General features: G+C 42.7%; 1 protein-coding gene and 1 long non-coding RNA gene across 3 annotated transcripts in view; both read left to right on the top strand.

Moving 5' to 3' along the window:
- Nucleotides 1–485: 485 nt before the first annotated feature.
- Nucleotides 486–8829, top strand: LOC120541154. Its single transcript, XR_005635953.1, has 3 exons — nucleotides 486–760; nucleotides 6843–6959; nucleotides 7054–8829. It is a non-coding gene; the product is annotated as an uncharacterized LOC120541154 (long non-coding RNA).
- Nucleotides 8830–20587: 11758 nt separating this feature from the next.
- Nucleotides 20588–22394, top strand: part of odad3 (outer dynein arm docking complex subunit 3) — a 41022-nt gene continuing 39215 nt past the window's right edge. For both annotated transcript variants that reach the window (XM_039772707.1, XM_039772706.1), the window contains exon 1: nucleotides 20588–20841. In XM_039772707.1, the coding sequence (XP_039628641.1) occupies nucleotides 20757–20841 (85 nt within the window). In that variant the 5' untranslated portion in view covers nucleotides 20588–20756. The remainder of the gene's footprint in view (nucleotides 20842–22394) is intronic.

Genomic DNA, 22394 nt, shown 5'->3' with positions numbered 1-22394 from the left:
ACCACTGGGCAGAAGTCTCGTCCAACTCCAGCAGGTTTACATCTGTCCCGCTTACACTAATCACGTGCTACCGTTATGCTATGCCAAAGGCTCTCCTTCAAACGTTTCGCAAGCCTAAAGTATTTTCTTCCATTGCTTGACCTGTGAACCTGTTTACTGCAATCGGCTTAACCTTGTTTGCCGAAGGATGAGCGAGGCTAAGAAATTTCATCCACAAACGAAACTGGACACGGTGCAGACTCTGCATTTTTTAGTCTGCCCATCTGACACCAGTTGAACTACTAATTGTCAGTTTTGAACTGTGAAGGATCAAACGGAAACTTTTATTTATTGAACGTCGCATATTTCGTTCGCTTGTCATTCGAAACTGTAGTCGCCAGGACTCTTGGTGTCGCTGCATCAAATGCTATACAGGTACATACAGTTTTCACTCTTTTGTCAAACTCTAAACTCTTCCACTTACCCACGTGAACTTCCATATTTTACTTTAAAGCATAGCGAGTCTGCACGCAGCCACGAAACGCTTCATTCTTTTCCTTCTGAGTTTCGTGTCACCGCACCGTCCGAGATCGACAGCTCTGCACTGTGAGCGAATCGCCAGGAGGGTACAAGCCCGCCTGTGGCAGTGCTCTGAGGTCGTTGCCATGACTACGACCTTTCCGAGACAGCCGCTGCCATTTTGGCTCCGGTTTTCCCGTGACTGTCGCTGGATTGCGGTGTGTGTCTTCGCCGAAACTTTGCATTTTAAAATAAACAGACTGTAAGTAATTTAAGCCTCATCGTGTATTAAATTGCAAAGACAAATACAATGCAAATGAATGGGAAGAGTACTGTAACTTCTTTTCAACGTAATTCTTAGTTAGTTCTGCAGGTGAGGCCTCACTACATAACATGCGAGCTGCGAGCACCTGGGCTGGGGTGGTTTGGATCGTTTTTAAAATAAGACAGGTGGTTTGAAAACGATACGCGGAGTTTTAAAGTCAAACACGTCAGTAATACAAGTTAACGGTTTTATAATCTTATGTTACGTTATCAAGAGTTCACGTGTTGTTTGTTATCTTCCGTGGTCAGTAAAACACGTATTTCCTTTACCTTAGATATCCTACGTACGTGCCTACTACATAAGAAAGCATTTCGAGAGTGTGTTTATGTCCCAGTTGTCTGTGTTCCGTTTTGCGAGTTTCACCCATGGTCCTTGATCTTCCATCCATCCATTATCCAACCCGCTATATCCTAACTACAGGGTCACGGGGATCTGCTGGAGCCAATCCCAGCCAACACAGGGCGCAAGGCAGGAAACAAACCCCGGGCAGGGTCCTTGATCTTATGAAAGCTAAATAATGACACAGCATGTCACGTAGTTATTCCTTAAGTAGAAAAGGTAACGTTTACAGAATGTTCGTTCTTCTCCTAGAATAGTCAAGGATGTGCAAAATAGAAGGGATCGGGCATCTTGCTATGAAGAAACTACAATAGCGCTGAATAACGTCAACCAGACAAATCAGTTTACTTATTCGGCAGACACTTGTATCCACTGCGACTTACAACTTCTGGGATACAGCTGGTTACATTGCCTTTCCAATGGAGCTCAGGCAGGTGAAGTGAACTACTGCTCATGGTCACACCGTGTCAATAGCAGGATCTGAACTCGCAGCCTCAGGGTCTGATGTCCACTTCGCCATACTGCCTGCAGCACCAAGTGTTCCCTTTCTTAAAAAGTAAGAGGCATACAGTAATATTTTATTGTATACTTTCAGTCAACCATGTGCATAGGTATGGTATGTTAATTTACTGTGTTCATTTAAAACAAATGTGGCCTCATTGTATTGTGTAAATGGCACATGTACATTAAATGATTACAAACACACAGCACGCTCTCTTGTCACCATGGCAACAAAGCAGAGCAGCTAAACCGCATCAGGCATCCCATCCCGGGTCAGTTCCTGCCTAGTGCCCGATGCTGTTGGGAAAGGCTGCCAGCAGGTCCATATGACTGTAAATAAGGGAAGTGGTTTTATGCTTTGATTAAAACACACAAACCGCATGTTTATTCAGGATATGGCGTTTATGTGTCATCCTAGACGATTTCCACTAAGGACTCAAATTTGTTGTTCCTCTTAAGTCATTTGTGAGCAATTTTGTACCATTTATTTTTTTTATTACCAAAGAGTTCTTTTGAATTGGCTCACAGACCATGCATTATAAAACGTGGTAGCGATGTATATGTGCTTAATATTACTTTTCGAATACAGATTAGCACGTACAGATTTGATTGCACATATGGGATGGGAAGCCCTCGTATTTATTTATTTATTTATTTATTTATTTTATTTATTTTTTTTCCACCTGCCAGTTCAGCACTTCGGTAATTACAGGCAGTCACAACTACATTCATTGGGTGAGAGTCTAATTATTAACTGGAATAAACATTTTTGACGGTACATTGCATATACCACACCCAGTTTTTGCATTTTACTTACTAAACACTGATTACTGATAACACTTGATTTGTCCCCAGTGGGAACTTTGTCTTTTTACAGATGCTCATAAATAAATAATGATTATTATATTATTATAAACAGCAACCCCTTCTGAAATACACACCAGAGTGACTAAAAAGAAAGAAAACCTCTGATTTGGCTAAAGATACAAAGAGCAGGCCCAGGGCGGCACTATAAAGGTGTACTGCCGTTGGCATGAAGGAGCTCCAGGAGCATAAAGAGTTGACGTAACTGCTGGTTTTTTGGCCCATTTTACAATAAAGTGATATAATAAACTATTTCCTTTGAGGCCTTAAATGAAGGAATAGGAAGCTGTTTAGATGTTGTGAACGATGGCCCGGACACAGACAGACGGACATCTTTTGTTGCACCCAACACACGTTTATTCACACTATAATATTTACAAGTTCCGTTAGCGCACTTCCCAGTGCCTCCAGCACCGATCCCCCAAAGTCCAGGCCTCACAGTTCAAATGCCTTTCTGGCCGCCTCCAGTCCTCTCTCCAGCTCCGTCTTTCTTCCACCCGAGGCGGCCCCTTATTTAGGAACCCGGATGAGCTCCAGCTGCTTCCCGGCATTCCTCCGCAGACGCCCCAGTGTGGCGGAAGTGCCGGCTGCGCACCCAGAAGCCCTCCGGGTGTCCCCTGTCTTCTTTCCCCCAGCACTACCTGGTGTGGCGGTAGTGCTAGGCTCCAGGTTTCTTCAGGCACTGGGGGTCCGCCTGGCGGTGGCCACGAGCCTCTACAGGGTTGGGCTTCCAAGCCCTCTACCCGTGGCCCCCAATACCACCACGGCGGTCGCCCCCTTGCGGTCTGGAGGAGTTACAAGCCCTCCTCCAGTCCTCCTGGGCTCCATCCCCAGCCAGATGCCACAGTGCCCCACTGCCAGCGAAGACATGTCGGTCCGAGTGGCACATCCCAAGAGGGCAGCACGCCCCCGGAGTGGGTCCTACTACGTACCCAGGGTCCATCACGGCACCCTGGGACACCCCATTTCGGCACCCCCTCCGTGGCCGACGCGCCCCTCTGGTCTGCGTTGCTCTCGCCTCCACAGTCCACCCCCAGCCGGATGCCACACTGCCCCACTGCCAGCGAAAACATGTCGGCCCAAGCGGCACATCCCGAGAGGGCAGCACGTCCCCGAAGTGGGTCCTACTACGTACCCAGGGTCCATCACGCACTGGGTGGCCACGGGCCTCTTCAGGGTTGGGCTTCCAAGCCCTCTACCCGTGGCCCCCAATACCACCAGGACGGTCGCCCCCTCGCGGTCTGGAGGAGGTACAAGCCCTCCTCCGGTCCTCCTGGGCAAATGCCACAATGTATAAACTTGATCTGTATTTGTTACTAGCAGAGGTACCCAGCATTGCTTGGGAAATTTTACATTACATTCCTGACATAGAAGAAAAATAAAAATGAAGAGTTGCATTGGAAAAAACAGTTTGTATTAAAAAGCAGTTTGATACACAACGCTGTTAGTTTTTTGAATTGGGATAAAGACATATTCATATTTTTTCCAGTTTAAGCTCTTGAACATGCTACATAAAGTTGACGTGGGGAAAGAAAGGTTAACAGCAACTGCCAACATTTCTGATGGCCACTGCAAAGGCAAGGCAGATTTGTAAATTTTAGATATTCGAACAAGCTTGACAATCCTATTCACTCATTTTAATTGAAAAGGCACATCGGTAGGAATGATGGGTAACTACGGAATGAAAGCATTTTCTTTGTAACAGCCTTTTTGATTTAGCAACACGAGGTAGAAGAGTTTTGAGACTGCTGCTCGGGAGGCTGCTGCTCTGTTTGTGGCCGGTGGGTTTCTTCTCGGACTGGCTCTTCATTTTGGTGGCATTTGTTAATCTTCATGCTCTGAGTAAGACAGGTTAGGTATGACCCTGAAGAAAAGAAAAGTGCTTTTTTTTATCTTGAAAACATTCCCTAGAAATGTACTGCAGAACTCGCAATCAGAAACGTATTAGTAAGGCGTAAATCTTGTGATGTCTACACTGAATGTTAAATGCTTGTTTCTAGCCCTGTTTCATTGGCACTGGCAAACACTTTCTAAATGGCCTTGAGCAGTGGATTTGAAATGAAGCCTGGTAAAGTACATATCCCCATTAATAAAGTAGGTTTGATGAAAGTTTTGAATATCATTTGTGAATTAGTTTGGATCTGTTCAATAAGCCAATATGATTTTCTCAAAACTGCCCACTCGAAATGCTTTTATGTCTTCTTGTGTAGAACATTTTTCTTCCTTTTGTCTGTGGCTGGCTTCCAATTGGTAATCGGCCAAACCAATCAGATTGTGAGACAAAAAGAGTGAAAAACACAAGCTTGGCACTCCCAGAAACCCCTGAGGTAGGCTTTGTGCTTGGTCACAGTGTCTGCCCAGTAGTTTGTTGATGCTACCAAACGCTGCAGTCCTATTGGTCAATTGCTGTATGTAGGCGGGCCTATTGTGGCCGTAGGACTGATAAAGTTTTTCAAGCAAAAAGTAGTCGTTGACTTACCTGTTTGATGGGAGGATGAATTCTGAAAAGTTTCATGACATTTGCTTGTAACACATCAACGTGAGTAAAGAGCAAACAGACAAGCAGACACAGAGGTTTAAATTTATAATGAAAGTCCATTTGACAGTGTTTTGTTTATTGCATTTTTAAAATACATCGAATACTGTGGTGCTTGAAAGTTTGTGAACCCTTTAGAAGTTTCTAGATTTCTGCATGAAAATGATCTAAAACATCATCAGATCTTCACTCAAGTCCTAAAAGTAAATAAAGAGAAACCAGTTAAACAAATGAGACAAAAATATTAGACTTGGTCATTAATTTATTAAGGAAAATGATCGAATATTAGATATTTGTGAGTGGCAAAAGTATGTGAACCTCACAGATGAGCAGTTAGTTTGAAGGTGAAATTCGAGTCAATGGGATGCCAGTCAGGTGTGAGTGGGCACCCTGTGTTATTTCATGAACAGGATCTGTCAAAGTCTGCTCTTCACAACACGTTAGTGGACGTGTATCATGGCACGAACAATGGAGATTTCTGAGGACCTCACAAAGAGAGTTGTTGATGTTCATCAGGCTGGAAAAGATTACAGAACCAACTGTGAAGAGTTTGGACTTCACCAATCCACAGTCAGACAGATTGGGTACAAATGGAGGAAATTCAACACCACTGTTACCCTCCCTAGGAGTGGTCGACCAACAAAGATCAGTCCAAGATCAAGGCACACGTGTAATAGTCGGCGAGGTGACAAAGGACCCCAACTGAAGGCCTCTCTCACATTGGCTAATGTTCATGTTCATGAGTCCACCATCAAGAGAGCACTGAACAACAATGGTGTGCATGGCAGGGGTGCAAAGAGAAAACACATGGCTGCTCGTCTGCAGTTTGCTAAAGATCACGCAGACAAACCAGAAGGCCATTGGAAGAATGTTCTGTGGACGGATGAGATCAAAATAGAACTTTTTGGTTCAAATGAAAAGCGTTATGTTTGGAGAAAGGAAAACACTGCATTCCAGCATAAGAACCTCATCCCATCTGTGAAACATGGTGGTGGTAGTATCAGGGTTTGGGCCTGTTGTGCTGTATCTGGGCCAGGACGGCTTGCCTTCATTGATGGAACAATGAATTCTGAATGATATCGGAGAATTGTAAAGGAAAATGTCAGGACATCTGTCCATGAACTGAGTCTCAAGAGAAGATGGGTCATGCAGCAAGACAATGACCGTAAGCATACAAGTCGTTCTACCAAAGAATGGTTAAAGAAGAAGAAAGTGAATGTTCTGGAATGGCCAAGTCAAAGTCCTGACCTTAATCCAATCGAAATGTTGTGGAAGGACCTGAAGTGAGCAGTTCATGTGAGGAAACCCACCAACATCCCAGAGTTGAAGCTGTTCTGTACGGAGGAATGGCAGTGTGCAGGAATGAGCAAAAGTTGCCAGAAACGTTTAGGGGGGTCACACCAAATATGAAAGCAAAGCTTCACATACTTTTGCCACTCACAAATATCTAATATTCGATCATTTTCCTTAATAAATAAATGACCAAGTCTAATATTTTTGTCTCATTTGTTTAACTGGTTTCTCTTTATCTACTTTTAGGACTTGAGTGAAATTCTAATGATGTTTTAGGTCATATTTATAAGGAAATATAGAAAATTCTAAAGGGTTCACAAACCTTCAAGCACCACTGTAGATATTTTGGTAATGCTCTGTCTAATGCAGTTTTTCATTTACTAGCATGCCATTTTGAGCTTATGACTAAATGTTATTTTAAGCATGAAGAAATATATCTAATTTCCAAAGTTGTTGTTGTTGTCTTATTTATTTATTTTTTAACAGGATAAAGAAAATACATGTAGAGGCCATCTGTACTGGGAACTGAGTTCTGTCTTCAGATAAATGAACCAGAAATGACACAGCCTTGAAAAAGACTAAAGCGAAACATCCAATAAACTAGTAAGAATCTGCACATTACATGTTTTAAGGAGCACAAAATGTGTTGGTCAAGACTAACAACTTTTTAATTTTGTTTTTATTTTGTATCTGATAGGAGTGGTCAATGGATGCCCCTTTACACTGAAAGGCCGCTTCTTTGAGTCCATCTGCCCTTCACAAATTATTGATGTCAAGTTACTGACAGCCTCGCATGCTTAGACAATGCCGTTTTAAGACGCAGGTTGCCAGGGACTGGCATACTGTGCACATGTGCAATTCAGAATGGGCAAGACGAAAGACTTAAGTGCCTTTGAACGTGGTATGGTAGTGGGTGCCAGATGTGCTGGCCTGAGTGTATCCGAAACCTCAAACCTTTTGGGGTTTTCACGTACAACAGTGTCACGAGTGTATCGAGAATGGGCTGCCACTCAAAAAACATCCAGTCAACGGTGGACTTGTGGTCGGAAGCAGACTGTGGATAAAACGGGCAAAGAGAGGCTGACGCAACTTGTGCAAAGTAACAGGGAGGCTACAATCCGCCAGTTAACGGCCGAGTACAACAGTGGAGCTAAAAGAGTGATATCAGAACGTACCACCCGTCGTACGCTGGCACAGATGGGATATACAAAAGTTAGCACACTATGTCGGAAATAAATCCTTTCAAATTAAATGAATCAACATACGTGTACAAACGACTAAAACCGTATATTTAAACACACAGGAAAAGTAAAGGATGGTACATAAAATACAAAAAGAAAAGCTGAACACAGTTGCTACGCTGTCTTTTGTATAGAATGGCATCCTCATATATGAAATACCACAATCATAAATGTGGACAGTGGCAACAAAGGTACTGGAATGTAATAAATGTATATTTCTGAAAATCCAAGATGAGCCACCATTAGGGCATTCGATGTTTTCAGACCCACAAAATCTTATTTTAGAGTCCTAGGAGGTCGGCGTCAATTCTGGCAAAACTGAGTACATGGCAGGGCAAATGTATACACCTGCTTATATCATATCCAGTTTATAATATCTGTTTGCTGAAATGTAATCAGTAAAGATATCAATGCACAGAAATTGTCAAATTTAATATATATGTGTATATATAAATATATAAAAACTGAGTGAATTGTGCCAAAAGTTGGACATTAATAATTAGGAACATTGAAAGTGAAATCTTAGTACAAAACTGAGTCAAAGAAAAAAGACTGAATACATGCAGAGAACATATAAACGTTCAGTCAAAAAGCAAATTTAAATTGAAATCGTTTTAAACAGCATAATAAGAAATAAAAAAATCGGAGTATGTTAGGAACCTCCGGTGTGTTCACCTTGAAGTCAGTTAGCCAGCACCTCTGGGCAGGACATCTTTAAAGGTGTGGCTACCGCCCTCACAGCTCTTCTGATTGGCTGGGACATCCTGTGGTATTTTGTTTTAACATACACAGCCCCATAAAGATGAAGATGGTGATGATGATGATGATAGAGGTGTCTTGTGGTTCTTCAGAACTCCACAATTGTCATTTTCAGTCTCGGAGACAAAGATGTGCTGGAATTGTTTTAGGTCACCTCTGTGTTTCAGGTTGCCGTCCTGTTGATGCTCTTGCTATTGACCACATTGCAGTGTGTCCTTCAGCTCACCTTTCTTTTAAGATTGTGAATTTTTATAATACCAATGGAAACAATGCTGGATTGATCACCAACTTTCTAGATGCTTGGTTACACTCATTAAACTATGAGAATTTGTTTGACCCTCATTGCCTGTCACTGCTTAATTGGACCTAATTGTCACCTTTTCAGCTTTTAATTCTCCTGTTAAAGCTAAAAGTAATATGTTTGATGTAATGATTCCAAATATATCAACTTCTCAGTTGCATGTCTTTCACCATTGAATGTATCAGATCATTTTCCTGTGTAGGGTGATATTCGTCTTATTCACAAGATGATTTATTTTAACCTTTAATTAAATTGACATCAGTGATTGTAGCCAATGCTGTGCCGCAATCTAAATTCTTAATCAAATTCCTCTGAGGGCAGCACGGTGGCACAGTGGGTAGCGCTGCTGCCTCACAATTAGGAGACCCGTCTGGGTTCACTTCCCAGGTCCTCCTTGCGTGGAGTTTGAATGTTCTCCCCGTGTCTGCGTGGGTTTCCTCAGGTGAGGTGCATTGGTGATTCTAAATTGTCCCCAATGTGTGCTTGGTGTGTGTGTGTCGCCCTGCCTGGGGTTTGTTTCCTGCCTTGCACCCTGTGTTGGCTGGGATTGGCTCCAGCAGACCCCCGTGACCCTGTAGTTAGGATATAGTGGGTTGGATAATGGATGGAAATTCCTTTGATTTAAAATGGCTTCCCTTATTGGAAAAAAAAAAATTCTGCTCACTTTGCTTCCTGGTTTAGTTAACCTAATCCACCATTAAAAAAAATAAAAGGTGAAGATGTTGCAGTTGCAACAACACTTCTATAAAGTTGTGTGTCATGGGCATAGCAGTGGAAAGTCAGACCATACCGACGGATAATCTCACCTAACGGGAGCAGAGAGACGTTCAAGGGGATTGGACCGAGAACTGACCCTTGAGGGACACCTTGTGTGAGTGAAGTAGTGGCAGAAAATACAGAAGTAGACCGACTCCCCACTCCTGACGTCATTCATCCTCCTCCCCTCGGCCCGCAGCCTGTGTCTCGGATCAGCACCAATATGTCACTCCTGCAAGCGAACTCTGATTCTTAGCGCAAAATCAGCTTTAATGTTCAAGAAAATTCTAGAAAAAAGCCCGACCTAAATCCATTAACTAGTTCTCTCGTGAAAAGCAGACAGACAGACGGACGTTGGATTTTATATATATATATATATATATATATATATATATATACTAGCAGAATACCCGCACTTTGCAGCGGAGAAGTAGTGTGTTAAAGAAGTTATGAAAAAGAAAAGGAAAATTTTTAAAAATAACGTAACAGGATTGTCAATGTAATTGTTATGTCTTTGTTATGAGTGTTGTAGTCATATATATATATATATCTATATCTATATCTATATCTATCTATCTATATATTTAGCAAAATTCCCGCGCTTGGCAGTGGAGAAGTAAAAATAAAAGGAAACATTTTAATAATAACGTAACATGATTGACAATGTCATTGTTTTGTCATTGTCATGAGTGTTGCTGGCATATACATCCATCCATCCATTTTCTAACCCGCTGAATCCGAATACAGGGTCACGGGGGTCTGCTGGAGCCAATCCCAGCCAACACAGGGCACAAGGCAGGAACCAATCCTGGGCAGGGTGCCAACCCACCGTACACACACCCACACACCAAGCACACACCAGGGCCAATTTAGAATCGCCAATCCACCTAACCTGCATGTCTTTGGATTGTGGGAGGAAACCGGAGCGCCCGGAGGAAACCCACGCAGACACGGGAGAACATGCAAACTCCATGCAGGGAGGACCCGGGAAGCGAACCCGGGTCTCCTAACTGCGAGGCAGCAGCGCTACCACTGCGCCACCGTGCCGCCCTGGCATATACATACTCAACAAAAAAAGAAACGTCCTCTGACTTTCAACTGTTTTTACTTTCAGTAAACTTAATGTGTAAATATTTGTATGAACACTAAAAGAGTCAACACCATAAGACATCAACTAAAAATGTTTCACAATGTGTCCCTGAATGAAGGGAGGCTCAAAATCCAAAGTACCAGTCAGTGTCTGGTGTGGCCACCAGCTGCTTGAAGTACTGCAGTGCATCTCCTCCTCGTGGACTGGACCAGATTTGTCAGTTCTTGCTGTGAGATGTTACTCCACTCTTCCACCAAGGCACCTGCAAGTTCCTGGACATTTCTGGGGGGAATGGCCCTAGCCATCGATCCAAATCGATCCGCTCCAGGGTACAGGCCTCGGTGTAACGCTCATTCCTTCGACGATAAACACGAATCCGTCCATCACCCCTGGTGAGACAAAACCGAGACTCATCAGTGAAGAGCACTTTTTGCCACTCCTGTCTGGTCCAGCGAAGGTGGGTTTGTGCCCATAGGCGGCGTTGTTGCTGGTGATGTCTGGTAAGGACCTGCCTTACAACAGGCCTACAAGCCCTCAGTCCAGCCTCTCTCAGCCTATTGCGGACAGTCTGAGCACTGATGGAGGGATTGTGTGTTCCTGGTGTGACTCGGGCAGTTGTTGTGGCGGCCATCCTGTACCTGTCACGCAGGTGTGATATTCGGATGTACCGATCCTGTGCAGATGTTGTTACACATGGTCTTCCACTGCGAGGATGATCAGCTGTCCTTCCTGTCTCCCTGTAGCGCTGTCTTAGGCGTCTCACAGTGCGGACATGGCACATCAGCAGTCCTCATGCCTCCCTGCAGCAGGCCTAATGCACGTTCACGCAGATGAGCAGGGACCCTGGGCATCTTTCACAGTCGGTAGACAAGTCTCTTCAGTGTCCTGCGTTTTTAGAACTGTGACCTCAAATTCCTACTTTCTGTAAGCTGTTAAGGTCTTAACGACCATTTCACAGGTGCAGGTTAATTCATTGATTGTGGTTAATTGAACATGCATGGAGAACATTGTTTAAACCCTTTACAATGAAGATCTGTAAAGTTATTTGGATTTTTAAAACATTATTGTTGAAATACGCAGTCCTAAAAAGGGACGTTTCTTTATTTGCTGAGTATATATATATAGATATATATATAATAGATAGATAGATAGATGGTAATGTTGCCTTTTCCACTGCTGGACTCTCTTTGTGGTCCTCCTCTGCATTAGCCATCCTTTAGCACATCCCATCTGTGTTAAAATACAGGATGATAGCGGAGAGGGGGTGACGTGGCTGCTCCAAGGGTAATAGTGATCTAATTTTCAAGAATTCCTGCTCAGTGGTGGACTTTTTACAAATCTCGAGACTGTGCAAACCAGCACGTCCGAGGGTAAGTCGTCGATAAGTTTTCAGCATTAATCTGCACACAAACATGGCATTATTCAGTGGGTTGACAAACTGTTTGTCTGGCACCCAGCACGCGATAGCAGGCCCTGTCAGGTGTGACCTTTACATTCTCGGCCCGTCCCAAGGGGCTTAATGGCTACCTGCACTAATCCAACGGGCTGCTTTGTTGATCAATGAAAAGGTCCATGAAGTGCAGGCAGATGTTCTACTAGGAAGGCCCTCTGCCAAGAAGGCTGCTGTGCCAGCTTTGTGCCCTTCAATGTGTAAATGCTGACCTGGGTGCTGCTGTGTCTTTGTGTTCACCAAGCACCCTGAGTGCCAGTTTGTCTAACTGGTGGCCAATACCGGTCACACCGTACTAAAAGCATTGCATTATGGGTCTTGTTCCTGATCCACATTGTCATTTTTGCTTTTCCTAAGGTGTCAAACGCCATTTTTCCCCCTCAGCAGCTCCTTGCCATGTGTGTCTTTGGGCTTTTCTTGCTGTGGCCGTTAATGGAACACTCCACCCAAACATAATATATATTTTTAATGTTACTTACTCCATGCAGTGTGTAGCCATGGCCAAGAAGAAAACAAAATGTAATCTCATGTTTTTTTGGAGAAAAGACCTACCAACATTCCTGATAGAACGGGAGCCACCGGAACACGGCAAAGAAAAACATCCATCAGAAAAAAACTCCTAATCGAGAAGCTGCCAAGTCGTACGTGTTATTGTCATGGACCAGAAGTCCCCAGCATGTGTGTCGCACCAACATTTTTGAATTCTTTGCCTCTTCTGTCTGCCTGGGGGTTACCAACCGGGGTCCTGAGTTGATTCATTGTGTCATGGGTGCAGCAATCCGTGGTACCAGCGCATGCTCCCCAACTTGACTTGACCTGTTCTCCTTTGTCATCTACTCTTTGTCCTTTATTTCTGGCCACAGGCATGGTTACATCTCTTTCTATTTTTTTTTTTTTTTTTATAATAGAGAGATTTCTACTGTCTTGTTAATGTGTTTTTTTGAAGTGTAAAGTGTATGAAAGGCGCTACATAAATAAAACTTATTATTATTATTAGATTATTACACTCCAAACCCGAGACGGGAAAGTCCATTTTCTCTGGCCACCAACTGACAGAGTAAATCAGGTGTGGACCCTGGTGTCACCGCTGAAGCTCCTGAAAGGGTTCACCAGGCCCTCGAGTGGCACTGCTGCGTATACAACTGCCTTAAGGCCATCTGGCAGCGCCTGTGTCGTGCCTTTAAAGACCGGCACCCTCCTGGGGAGTGATCCCACAGTGACCCCGATTGCCCATCCTATGTCTACCTCTGTCATCATCTAACGGAGCATACTACAACAACAACAACATTTATTTATATAGCACATTTTCATACAAACAGTAGCTCAAAGTGCTTTACATATTAAAGAATAGAAAAATGAAAGACATAATTATAAAAAATAAATCAACATTAACATCGAATAAGAGTAAGGTTCAATGGCCAGGGGGGACAGAAAAACAAAAAAACTCCAGACGGCTGGAGAAAAATAAAATCTGTAGGGATTCCAGACCATGAGACCACCCAGTCCCCTCTGGGCATTCTACCTAACATAAATGAAACAGTCCTCTTTGGATTTAGGGTTCTCACGGAAGGGCTTGATGATGATGATGGTCACGTAGACTTCTTCCTTTTAATCCGTCCATCATTGTTGGAGCATCATGAAGCTTTGAGTAGGTGGAGGTGGCGCAGGCCACCACCACAAAAAAACCGGAAAAAGAAACAGAAAGAGAGTAGGGGTCAGTACCGATTTTAGAGCCACCATGAATAGTTGTTATGATGAATTGAACATACAGAGTATCAGGATTAAGTTAAATTACGATTAAAATGAAGTTATAAAAAGGCCATGTTAAAGTAATGTGTTTTCAGCAGTGTTTTAAAGTGCTCTACTGTATCAGCCCGGCGAATTCCTATTGGCAGGCTATTCCAGATTTTAGGTGCATAACAGCAGAAGGCCGCCTCACCACTTCTTTTAAGTTTTGTTCTTGGAATTCTAAGGAGACACTCATTTGAGGATCTGAGGTTACGATTTGGAATATAAGGTGTCAGACATTCCGATATATAAGATGGGGCGAGATTATTTAAGGCTTTATAAACCATAAGCAGAATTTTAAAGTCAATTCTGAATGACACAGGTAACCAGTGTAGTGACATCAAAACTGGAGTAATGTGTTCTGATTTTCTTTTCCTAGTTAGGATTCTAGCAGCTGCATTCTGCACTAGTTGCAAACGATTTATATCTTTTTGGGTAGTCCTGAGAGGAGTGCGTTACAGTAATCTAGTCGACTGAAAACAAACGCGTGAACTAATTTCTCAGCATCTTTCAGTGATATAAGAGGTCTAACTTTACTTATGTTTCTTAAGTGAAAAAATGCTGTCCTAATGATCTGATTAATATGTGATTTAAAATTCAGATTACAGTCAACAATCACCCCTAAGCTTTTACCTCCGTCTTGACTTTTAATCCTAATGTATCCAGTTTATTTCTAATAGCCTCATTGTATCCATTATTGCTGATCACTAAAATTTCAGTTTTCTCTTTATTTAACTTGAGAAAATTACTATTCATCCATTCTGAGATACTAGTCAGACATTGTGTTAGTGAATCAATAGAATCAGGGTCATCAGGTGCTATTGATAAGTACAGCTGTGTGTCATCAGCATAGCTGTGGTAGCTCACGTTGTGCCCTGAGATAATCTGACCTAACGGAAGCATGTAGATTGAGAATAACAGCGGACCCAGGATAGAGCCTTGTGGAACACCATATTGGATATCATGTGTCTTGAGTTGTAATTCCCACAACTAACAAAATATTTTCTCCCTGTCAGGTAGGATTCAAACCAATTTAAGACACTGCCAGAGAGGCCCACCCATTGACTAAGGCGATTTCTAAGAATGTTGTGATCAATGGTGTCAAATGCAGCACTCAGATCTAAGAGGATGAGAACAGATAAATGGCCTCTGTCTGCATTTACCCAAGTCATTTACTACTTTAACGAGTGCAGTTTCTGTGCTGTGATTTGTTCTAAAACCTGACTGAAATTTATCAAGAATAGCATGTTTATTTAGGTGGTCATTTAACTGCATAATGACTGCCTTCTCAGAACTTTACTTAAGAAGGGCAGTTAGAGATGGGTCTAAAATTTTCAAGAGCGAGGGTCAAGATTATGTTTCTTAAGTAGGGGTTTAACTACAGCAGTCTTAAGACAGTCTGGGAAGACCCCAGTATCTAGTGACGAATTTACTATGTCAAGAACATTATCAATTAGCACGCCTGATACTTCTTTGAAAAACCTTGTTGGTATCGGGTCAAGGACGAGGTGGAGGATTTTAATTGAGATATTATTTTTGTAAATCAGGTAAATCTATCCTAGTGAAAGAGTTTAATTTGTTTATAACAGGATGTTGGGGTTTAGGGGATCCTTAGTGTTGGGGAGATATACTATGTTATTTCTAATATCATTAATTTTTGATTGAAGAATACAGCGACAGCCTCACAGGTTTCACTGGAAGCACTTAGGAGGCATTCCTTTGAGCTACCTGGGTTTAGTAGGTGATCAATTGTTGAAAATAAGACTCTAGGATTACTAGCATTGTTATTTATAATATTAGAGAAATAGCAGCGTCTCTCAAGACGGACAGTGTTATTGTATTCTGTTATTTTGACTTTTAATATTTCGTGGTGGATAGTAAGTTTACTCTTCCTCCATTGACGCTCAGCTCTACGGCATGTTCTCTTTAAATCAGACACTCTTTGGGTCTTCCATGGTATACCAATGCTAGAAGATTTTTTCACTGTCTTTTCAGGTGCAACTATGTCAACAGCAGCTCTCACTTTAGAATTAAATCTTTCCACCTTACTATTTACATTGTCCTCGCTATTATAGCTGGCACTATAAACGGACTGATTGCTTAAAATGTTTGTAAGTTTTAAAGCTGCTGCCGAATCAAAGAAGCGTTTTTTAACAATATGCTTCTCATGAGTGTTTTTTATCATTATTTCTATATTAAAAAGTAGAAGAAAATGGTCTGATAGACCAATATCAATGATCTGTTTTATATCAACTTTCAGTCCTTTAGTAATCACTAAGTCTAATGTATGACCTGCTTTATGTGTAGGCTGATTTATGAGTTGTCTCAAATCAAAAGAATCCAGGAGGTTCATAAATTCTTTTACTTTTAGATCACACTGATTATCTATATGAAAATTAAAGTCGCCAACTATTAGGAGTGTGTCATAATTAGTAATTAAAATTGACATTAAGTCAGAGAATTCCTCAAAAAACGACGCGTTATATTTAGGAGGTCTATACACGGATAGTATTAGAACTTGAGAATCTCCATGAATAACAACGGCGAGATACTCAAAGGACTTGAACTTACCAAAACTGACATCTTTACATTTTAATCGGCTCGAGTAAATGTTAGCCAATCCGCCCCCCCTTTTTCCCTGGCGGTTTGAATGAGTAAAACTGTAATCCGGAGGCGCAGATTCGATTAAAACTGACGCGGCATCTGAATTCAGCCATGTTTCATTTAGTGCAATAAGATCTATTTTTTATCACTAATAAGATCGTTGATAAAAACGTTTTGTTAGTTAAAGCTCTGACATTTAATAGTGCCATATTTAATGTTTCGGAGGTGCAGAGATGAGTACTATGTGCGTTATTGTTATTTGGAATAGGAACTAGATTATTATTATTAGCGCCGCTCTGTGTATATTTTTTGTTTAATCTGCGATCTGTTTTATAGTTTTAATACATTGTTCCTCTAAAATAGTGATTTTAATTAGATTATTGGAGTTTATGCCGTATTTCCTAGGTTTTCTACGTGCATTGAGATTGCTTATTACAGTATTAATGGTGTGAACTTTAACGGAAGACTCTATTAAACATTCATCATGTCTGGCACAAGAATGGCTGGCGTCACATCATGAAGGTAGATGCTACACATTGGTAGTAATTGTGAAGTAGTTCTTCAGTGTCCATGTAAAATGCTTCGAGTAGGTCTGAACCAGGCTACGTAAATTCAGAATATTATTATTCCTGGTATCACATCCGCATACCGAATACCACAGTAGACTAAAACACAGGTCACCTCAGGATGGCACTTCTCTAACCCACCAATCAAATACCAATCTGGAGTTTGCTATGGTGCACTAAATGGAACTGCACCTTGCCACTGCATGTACGGCGACTCCAATCTTTAACTCAATGAAGGCCATCTTGGCGGCTGTGCCGACGGTCACATGGCTCACGAAGGTGGACTTTGTCCCGTTTTGTGGCAGCTCGCTTACTTGGATGTGGGAGTGCCCACTTAATGAGACAAGAGCGGTCAATGGGGTCACTGGGCAGAGAGACCGGAGAAAGAACAAGCGCAGTTTTATACAAAGTCTTCTCGCTGTTCACTTTATCCAAAGGCGCTTTATGGCTTCCTGCAGTTCCTCAGGATTTGCAATTCTAATGTTTCCCTGGACCTTCTCCTGGTTTACACAGTGAGCCATTAGTGAGAGTTGAACATGAAACATCGTTCCAAGATGCTTTAAGGCAGCGTTTCTCAAGCTTTAAGTATTTGCAACCCAAGTTTTCATAACAGTTTTAATTGCGCCCCCCTAACATTTTTTTGAAAGGAGCCCACTAATACCAGTTTGTTCTTTTTTTAATTAATGACATACGAGGTGTGGCAGAAAAGTAATGAGACTGATTTTTTATTTACCAAAGTTTTTATTTTTTTCAAACATCAATGTTCTCCCCTTCAAAGTAGTTCCCTTGGGCAGCTACACACCGATGGAGACGTTGTTCCCACTGTTGGTAGCAGCGCTGGAAGTCTTCAACCGGTATGGTCTTCAGCATGTCCGTTACACTCTTCTGGATGTTTTCTAAAGTCCCGAAATGACGTCCTTTGAGGACATTTTTCAGTTTAGGAAAAAGGAAAAAGTCCCACGGACTGAGGTCGGGTGAATAAGGGGGCTGGGGAACCACAGGAATGCCTTTTGAGGTCAAAAAGTCTGTTATGGAGAGGGCAGCTTGTTGGCACCATTTTGGCACAGACCTTTCGCATGTGCAAATGTTCAGTCAAAATTTGATGAACGGTAAATCTGTTCACTCAACATTCTTAATGTTAAACGACGGTCTGATCTCACAAGAGTGTTCACACGTTCGATGTTTTTGAAGTTGAAGCCCTCCCTGAACGGTGCTCATCTTCAACGGGTTTTCTGCCTTCCAAAAAAATGATTTGTGCCAGCGAAAAACTTGAGCTCGGGATAAAGAATGTTCCCCATAGGCCTGTTTTAACTTTTCAAACGTCACACTTGCCGTTTAATGGCCCAACGTTGCTCCAAATTCCGCTGTTCCATTTTGCGTGACGCACAACCAAAAACCCAACTTCGCTAACAGCAGTCACAAAAATCACGTAGTTAACGGAAGGAGTTGAAACTCGCACTGAGCTATGGAGGGTAACTGATACACGGGCTCTATCGAGGACAACAGCGCAGCGTTGCCAGATCACTTAGTGTTGCCAGTCTCATTACTTTTCTGCCACACCTCGTATCATAGATGCATATTTTATTATACCTACTTAAGTTTTATCGACATTTATTTAACTCTGTATTTTTCTAGTATCAGAATGTAGTTTAAGTTCATTTGGTTTGGTTTCAGTAGATGTATTTTTCATATTTTTGATTCTCGTTTTGTTTTTCACATCTTCGCGCCCACCGGGGGGGGCCCACAGTTTCAGAACCACTGCTTTAAGGTTACATGACTATCATTTTCACATTTCTTCAACTAAAGTTAAATGACACAAGCAGTCCTCCCAACCCTGCCAGCCAAGAACAGAAAGCAGAGGGTACAGCGGGCACAGGCTCACCAAAACTGGGCAGCTGAAGACTAAATGCTTGGATGAATCTCAGATTTCTGCTGAGGCACCCAGATGGTGAGGTCAGAACAGCATGAATCTGCACCCAGCCTGTCATGTCGGCACCAGTCCAGGCTGATGGTGGTGATGGAATGGTATGGTGAAGGTTTTCTTGGCACACTTTTAATACCAGTCAAGGTATTGGCCTGTCAGAGTACTGTTACTGAGCATGTGCAGCCACAATCTACTCATCTTCTATTGGCTACATCTGGCATGACAATGCACCACGTCACAAAGCCAAACTCGTCTCAAAGTGGTTTCCTAAGTTCATTGTTCTCCAGTGTCCTCCCCAGTCACCAGTTCTGAATCCAGTGGAACGCCTTTGGGATGGGCTGGAACTGGAGATTCGCAGAATCTACAGAAACTATGTGATGCAATCACGGCAACAAGGACCAGAATCTCAAGGGAATCGCGTGGAATCCATGCCACAAAGAACTGAGATGGGCTTGAGAGCAAAAGGAGGTCCTACCCTGGATGGTTATAGTGGTCCTAGAAATGGACTCAATGAGTGTGTTTTATCTTGGAGTTTACCGATCTGTACCGATGGTGCTCACAGTCGCCTTTCCAGTCACTTTAAACCGAATGATTTATTTATTTAATTAACATAAATTGTAATACAAGAGGGCAGGCGCAGTGGTAGTACTGCCGCCTCGCAGTAAAGAGACCCGGGTTCGCTTCCCAGGTCCTCCCTGTGTGGACTTTGCTTGTTCTCCCCAAAGACATGCAGGTTAGGTGCATTGGCGATCCTAAATTGTCCCTAGTGTGTGTGCTGTGCCACCACCACCTGATCAGAGCACCGTGATGTTCCTACATTGACGGATTAAAGGCCAGAAGTCCACATGACCATCATCATCAAGTCCTTCCATGAGAACCCTAAAAACAATGAGGACTGATCACTTATGTTTGGTAGAATGCCCAGATGGGGCTGGGTGGTCTCATGGTCTGGAACCCCTGCAGATTTTATTTTTTTCTCTCCAGCTGTCTGGAGTTCTTTTGTGTTTTTTCTGTCCTCCCTGGCCATCTGACCATACTCTTATTCTATGTTAATGAGTTTTGTCTTACTTTAATTCTTACTTTGTCTTTTTTCTCTTTCTTCATCATGTAAAGCACTTTGAGCTCCATTATTTGTATGAAAATGTGCTCTAGAAATAAATGTTGCTGTTGCTTGGTGTGTGGGTGTGGGTGTGCCCTGCGGTGGGCTGGCGCGCTGCCTGGGATTTGTTTCCTGCCTTGCGCCCTGTGTTGGCTGGGATTGGCTCCAGCAGCCCCCCGTGACCCTGTGTTAGGATATAGCGGTTTGGAAAATGACTGACTGTAATACTGTAAGTTAAAATAAGATACAATGAATGTGATAAACATATACAACATACGAAAAGAAAGAGAAATAAAAAATAATAGTAAAACTGTAAATGATTCACTTAAATATTTCCTGTATTTTAATTGCTATATTTTGCATTACTTAAATATTTTCTGTAAATTCTGTAATAAAAATGTTAAGTGATGATTTACATTTTAACCGTTTATATTTACGGATGAAGTATTTACCGAATAACAATAAAAAAGTTCAAATACTTCAACTAAAGTCTTGAACGCAATACTCCGTACTGTGAATCCCGATGTGTTAAGACCGGTTTTTCTTTCGCCCCTCCCACCGCACGCTCACCACTTATTCCGGTCACGTGCTATAGTTTGGCTCGTTGACCCTGGTGACGGGCGTTCGTTGCTTGGTTACGGCGACTCCAATACTTGCGCTGCACGGACAGAAGCACTCGGTGGGTCGGGACGGCCACGAGTTTGTAAAGAAAATAAAAAGTGAATCAAGCGGGAAACAAAAGCCAGCCCCCGAGAGAGCGGGTGAACTCGAACTTTCCTCGGCTCGGAGTCTCCATCTGTAAGCTGTCGCGTCTCGTTGGACATGCCGATGACCCTGCGAGCTGACGGGCTTCAGCCCCCTCTTCATGAGCAAATAGCAGAGCTGCAGCGAAAAATCCAACTTCTGGGTAAAATGTCGGCGCTGATCATTCTTCTGCTTCGGCCGATTGTCTCTTGTTTCTTTCTTTTTTTCCGCTTGTGTTATCCACCCATGTATTATATAATTCGTGGTATTCCATTAAGAATAGGCTGGTGCCGAAGCTTATCCTGACAGCCTTCGACACGAGATGAGAAACAGCTTGGCACAGGGTGCCAGTGCGTCTGTGGGCACACTTAGAACGACGCTCACTCTTATTGGGCTATGCGCCACAAAATGGTCCAGATCGTTGAAGGCCTCGCACTGATATCTTTAGAGTTTAAACGACCAATCAGTCAAACAACATGAATTTCTTTGTAAGTTGGTTTGCGACATGTTGCTTTGAATGGCGCTATAGTAATGAAACGACTTGCGATTGCCTCTTAATTATAATTATTTTCCAGTTGGCATCCTCATTCTAGGTGTTACTGTCTGTGAAGTTTGCAGGTTCCCCCCTTGTTTGGGTGGCATTTTTTTAAATGTGTGTACTCTGCTTTAGCCCCCCATCCAAAAAAAATGCATGCTGGTATAAGTGAGTGTGGCAGTGTGCCCTGGCATCTTATTCAGGATTGGTTCCTGCCTTGTGCCCAGTGCTACCAGGATATTCCTCATGTGCAACTGTACACTTAAGTGGGTTTAGAAAAAGATGAAGGAATGGCATCTGCACCAAGGGCAAAACACAAGATCAGATGAAAGTGGCACAAAATCAAAGATTTGATTGGCAACTAAAATGGCTCAGTGAGATGGAGTGTGTGTGTGTGAGTGTGTGTGTGTGTGTGTATTCTGGGATGAATGGCCATCCATGCAGAGTTTTGAAAGTGTGAGTTATTTTGCTAAAATGGTGATGATTTCATAATGTTTTATTTTCTTCTAATGGTATTACTCTTTTCCGGAAAATCCTTGGGTACCTTTGGTTTGACTTTGTGTTGCTCATGAAGTCCCGAATGAGGCACATGATATGAATTGTGAGGGAGCGTCAGTTATGGCCCTACGAACATGTGGCGTGATTACCCGAGGGTGATCCGACTCATTGTTGAGGACCCAAGTGGCTGGACCAGGCCAAGGGGTTGCCCATGTAATACCTGGCTGTGGCAGATAGAGGGTCATTTCCGGAGGGTGGGATTGGACCGCGTGTCTGCCCTGGGGGGTTGCAAACCAGGATCCTGAGTTATTTTGTCGTGTAGTGGGTGCGACGACGAGCTGTACCAGTGCAGGCTCCCCAACTTGACTTGACTTGTATTACTCTTTTGGGGCACTGGTGCAGCAGTGAGTGGCACGGTCATCCCATTGTGTTTTCACTCCAGTTTGTTTCTTAACTGGGAATGTTTTCTATGTGGAGTTTGTATCTTCTTGACATGCTTCTGGGATGCCAGTTTCCTCTAACAAAGATCACAGGCTCGATTAGGAACTTTAAAGTTAGCTTGGTGTATTGGAGTTTGGATTTGTATTTACAGCACCAGCCTACTTTAGAACAACATTAGAAATGTTGTGACGAGAAAACGGGCTACTCGGCCTAATTAGCTTGTCCACCCCTATTCACCTCGA

The sequence above is a fragment of the Polypterus senegalus genome, chromosome 12 (genome assembly GCF_016835505.1).
Source record: "Polypterus senegalus isolate Bchr_013 chromosome 12, ASM1683550v1, whole genome shotgun sequence".
Lineage (NCBI taxonomy): Eukaryota > Metazoa > Chordata > Cladistia > Polypteriformes > Polypteridae > Polypterus > Polypterus senegalus.
Note: the sequence above shows the minus strand (reverse complement) of the source record. Positions and strands in the feature narration are given on the sequence as shown.